This window comes from Penaeus chinensis, chromosome 32, assembly GCF_019202785.1.
Source record: "Penaeus chinensis breed Huanghai No. 1 chromosome 32, ASM1920278v2, whole genome shotgun sequence".
Classification (NCBI taxonomy): Eukaryota; Metazoa; Arthropoda; class Malacostraca; order Decapoda; family Penaeidae; genus Penaeus; species Penaeus chinensis.
This window is the reverse complement of record NC_061850.1, coordinates 31,055,635-31,060,060: the sequence shown is the minus strand read 5'-3', so window position 1 is coordinate 31,060,060 and position 4,426 is coordinate 31,055,635. Positions and strand designations below refer to the sequence as shown.

The 4,426-nt window shown below is 52.4% G+C and overlaps 1 protein-coding gene across 1 annotated transcript; it reads right to left on the bottom strand.

Moving 5' to 3' along the window:
* Window positions 1-497: 497 nt before the first annotated feature.
* On the bottom strand, window positions 498-4,212 carry LOC125042635 (calphotin-like). Its single transcript, XM_047638402.1, has 3 exons — window positions 4,182-4,212; window positions 3,463-3,584; window positions 498-3,129 (listed from the first exon to the last, which is right to left on the bottom strand). Exons 1-3 carry the CDS (start codon window positions 4,188-4,190, stop codon window positions 714-716), a joined length of 2,547 nt encoding a protein of 848 aa, XP_047494358.1. The 5' UTR covers window positions 4,191-4,212; the 3' UTR covers window positions 498-713.
* Between the last annotated feature and the right edge of the window lie 214 nt (window positions 4,213-4,426).

Genomic DNA, 4,426 nt, shown 5'->3' with positions numbered 1-4,426 from the left:
CTATTCATGTTTTAGGATACATATAATTGTAGGACAGCTATATATGCACAGTATCTAGAAACACCTGTGCTTGTGCGTACAAAAAATGTATTTGTGTCTGTCTGTCTGTGAATTTACGTGTGTGTGTGTGTGTGTGTGTGTCTGTGTGTGTGTGTGTGTGTGTGTGTGTGTGTGTGTGTGTGTGTGTGTGTGTGTGTGTGTGTGTGTGTGTGTGTGTGTGTGTGTGTGTGTGTGTGTGTGTGTATGTATGTGTGTGTGTGTGTGTGTGTGTGTGTGTGTGTGTGTGTATGTGTGTGTGTGTGTGTGTGTGTGTGTGTTTGAGTGTGGACACGTACCCTTTTTCTTTTTCTTTATATGTTTATCTGCTTATTTTATTTCCCGTGAGCTTGTGTCCTTGCGTGACTGCCTGTGCATTCATGTGCACGAGACGGGCGTATGTGTAATTGCATGTATATAGAGTACACATATATAAATTACTTGCATAATTGCTGCTTCGATTCATTCTTTATATATCCATTTATTTTGTCTTTATTGAGATAAGGCGATGATGACAAGGAGTTGCAATAGAGTCATTAGTGTAAGAGTCGATTCTACAAAATCGTAAATATATATACATTGCAACAACCTTGTCAATCAAAGGTCTCTCTTTTATCTTTATAACATAAAGTTACATATAAAATATTCTGTATGCAATTTGCCTCATGAACCGGTATTTAATTCAGTATTACCGACGGCTTCATCAGAGGCGGAAGGAGAGGAGGACTCTGGATGCTCTTCGAGACGAGCACCATTGCGTCGTCGTGGTCTAAGGGGCCTGAAGGGACGTCCTCTGTGATGATGGTTACCTGGGCAGTGGGTCCCGCTGCGGCTGGTTCTTCTGATATCATTACAACTTCTTCAAAAACTGGTTCAAATCCAGCGTCCGTTTCGAAAATGGCAACCGCAGAAGGGGAGACTTCGGGACCCTGCACGTCAGCCGCTGCACTGACATCGAGCAGAACCGGCTCTTCGAAAGCTGAATGCACGCCAGGCTGCGTTTCCGTCAGGGGCTGGGCTATGACTTCGGATAAGGCTGGGAAGGAATCCTCAGCAGGCACTTCAACAAATGCGAATTCGACTGGGCTTGCGTCAAATGTGACCGGAGAGGCGTCAACGGCCGAGAAAAAGGTCTCGTCCTTAAGCGATAGAGGAATAGCATTCGCAAAAGAAGCTGAGCCTTGAGGCGCACTTGCTTCGACCCCGACAGGAGATGGCGCGGGGCCGAACTCAAGCTGTGCCAGAAAAGGTTCAGCTGTCTCCACTGTTTCTTCGTACACAATAGGCTCGGCGAACGTAGGTGCAGGCTGAATGAGGGATTTTGCAATAGTCATGATGCTGTCTGCAGGAACGACAATTTCTAACATGTCCGATGACTGGCCTTTAGTTTCCTCCTGCAGCGCCTCCGGAACGAAAAAGAGAGCGTTGGTGGGCTCAGCATGGGAGGTCTCAACGAAGACCGGGACGCTGTCCATCGACCGGCCGGACTTCGGGGCCTCAAAGCGATGGGGGAGAAGCGCAAAGGGAGCGTCCTGGGACAGCGGGGCCGGAGGAGGCACGATCGGCGCGATGAACTGAGGCTCGGGGCGGACCTCGACGTCGGCGCTGAACAGGGAAGAAGGGTTCGTGTCTGGCTGCGGCAGGGCCGCGGTGGAGATTTCAACGGAAACGAAGGAAGGATCCACCTCGTCAAGCTGAATCAGCGGGAGGGGGGAGGGGAGTTCGGGAGCTAAATCCACCTCAGGACTCACCTCCACAACTTCCTCAAAGCTAATCATTTTGGGGATGTTCTCCACTGGCACGAAAGCAAAGTCCGACGCTGGTATCACTGACAATGATGCTGGTATGTCTGCAACTGGATCAAAGCTCCCAGATAGGTCTGTGGCGATGAACTGAGGTACTGCCTGGACGGAATCCGATGACTTGGCGATCACAGCAATGTCAGCGTCGATTTCAGGTACTCCGATGGGAGCTGAAACTTCTAGCTTTTCGACGACAGGCTTCTCAAGAACCACATTGGTGCCCTCGGGAGATGCCACAAGAGCAAGAGGAAGTTCTGGCAGCAGCAGCGCCGGATCCGCTGATCCTTGCTCGGTGACAACAAAATCAGAATCAGTAAAAGCTGGCTGAGGGATTTCCACGGGAAGCGCGGATGCAGCGGAGGCGAAGGGCGCTGCGGCAGGCATTGGCTGGGAAACATCGATCGCCTCCGCGTTAGGCAGTGTAGCCACTTGCTCGACAGGAGGAATTACAAAGACGACAAGGTCTTGAGGCACCAGGTTTACAGGCTCACTATGAGCAGCATCGAAGGAGAATCCTGCAGTAGGTACAGGTGCTGGTGGAGACTCGACCGTCATTGGAGCTACCAAGGGAGCCACTGGCGGCAGCATTTCCGCCGTGGCAATCACCGGCACTTCGGTCGCAGGGGAAACGGAGTCGAAGTTAGACTCGACCTTCACCGGGACGAGGACAGGTGTCTCAGGGCTCAGCTGCTTGCCCGCGGACTCTCCTCCAGCTTCGGGTGCCTCGGCTTCTGCCGCGACCGCTTCGCCAACGGAAGAGATTTTTGCAGAGGCCGTGGACGCTTCTTGGTCAGCGTCGGCGTCGGCGCTCTCCTCCGACGCCTTTTTGGTTGCCCTTTCTGCTCCCGCATTTTCTTCTTCCTTTGCGTCCGCCTTCTCTTGCTCGGCTTCCGCGGACTTTTCTCCGGCTTCGGCTGCCTTCGTCTCCGGCTCCTGTCCCTCCGCCTCGGCTTCCTCCGCCTCGGCTTCCTCGGCCTCGGGTTCGGCTGACTTCTCTTCCGCTTCAGCGCCCTCCGTCTCGGGTTCCTCGGACCTCTCCTTCCCGGAGGACTCGCTCTCCTCCTCCTCCGTCCCCTCCGATCTTCCTTCCGACTCTTCCTCTCCTTCTTCTTCCTCTGTTTCCTCTTCGGTCCTCACTTCGCGCGCACCTCCGTCGTCGTCCTCTTCCTCCCCCAGGGATCGTGTGGCGCCTGACTGGGTCGCGGTCGGCTCGGGGTCGTCCACGAGGCGAAAGCCCAGGTGGTCGGCGACGTAGGAGATCTCCACCACCTTACCATCTGGGGCTCTCCACCTGGCGAGGGGAAAGAGCCGTTAGTCTGAAAAACTCTCTTCTCTCTCTCTCTCTTCTCTTTCTCTTTTTTCTTTCTCTCCCCCTCCCTCCCTCCCTCTCTCCCTCTCTCCCTCTCTCCCTCTCTCCCTCTCTCCCTCTCTCTCTCTCTCTCTCTCTCTCTCTCTCTCTCTCTCTCTCTCTCTCTCTCTCTCTCTCTCTCTCTCTCTCTCTCTCTCTCTCTCTCTCTCTCTCTCTCTCCCTCTCTCTCTCTCTCCCTCTCTCTCTCTCTCTCTCTCCCTCTCTCTCTCTCTCTCTGTTTTCATTTCATACCCTCGAGACCCTTCTGGAACTTACTCGTACTCCCCCGTCACGGCCTTCCCTGGCTGGCCCTTCTGCTCGTTCTCCAGGCCATCTCGCTCGTAGTCGAAGATGGTCCTCGCCGCCGCCACGCCAACCACCGCTGCCACCACTAAGACCTGCGGAGGGAGGGGGGGGTAAGCATCGCGTAAGATAGTAATAGTATATAGTGTGACGTATGGGGGACGGAGGGGGAGGTTGGTGTGGGAGGGGCGGCCTTCGGGGTTGTTTAGTGTGTGTGTGTGTGTGTGTGTGTGTGTGTGTGTGTGTGTGTGTGTGTGTGTGTGTGTGTGTGTGTATCCTCACACTCAAAAAATCCGTCCCTATCAGATAAAGCTACAGAACTAAAGACCCCAGCATTATCCTTTACGTCCTTCGAGCTTGTAGTCAGTTACCGCGCACACTGCCCAAGGAGAAAGAGCAAAAACCTCGGAGCCTCAAGTCAAAAACCAGTCAAGGTTAAAAGGCCTCTGAGCTACTGAACAAGTGAGCAGCGCAATGCGGAAGTTTTTTCTGTAACCGCAATAGCACCGAACGTATTCAAAGCATTTACCGCACTTTTTCAAAACAATTCTCCCATCATATTTATAACTAACTTAATAAATAATTTAAACATCAAAACAGAACACAATAGGAATCACAGTCACAAGATAACCACAGACACCACATTTGACACATATCGTCCGGGGAAAATGAGAAGTGGACGCAACACTCACCCACTTCATGTCGGCACTCGGGGAGGGGCACCGACGCACTGCCTCGACGTCCTGCTGCCCCGCCCCTTTATACACTCAGGAAGCTCCGCCCTTGAGGTGACCTACGGCAAAGGGTTAAGGGAGCGTAAAGGAGTTTTTCCCCCTCTGTTTTATAAAAGAGGAAGTATTTTTCAGTCCATATGAGAAAAAAGTTGCATATAGTGATCTATGTAATTAGATTATGATGGGAAAAAAATGTCTTATTA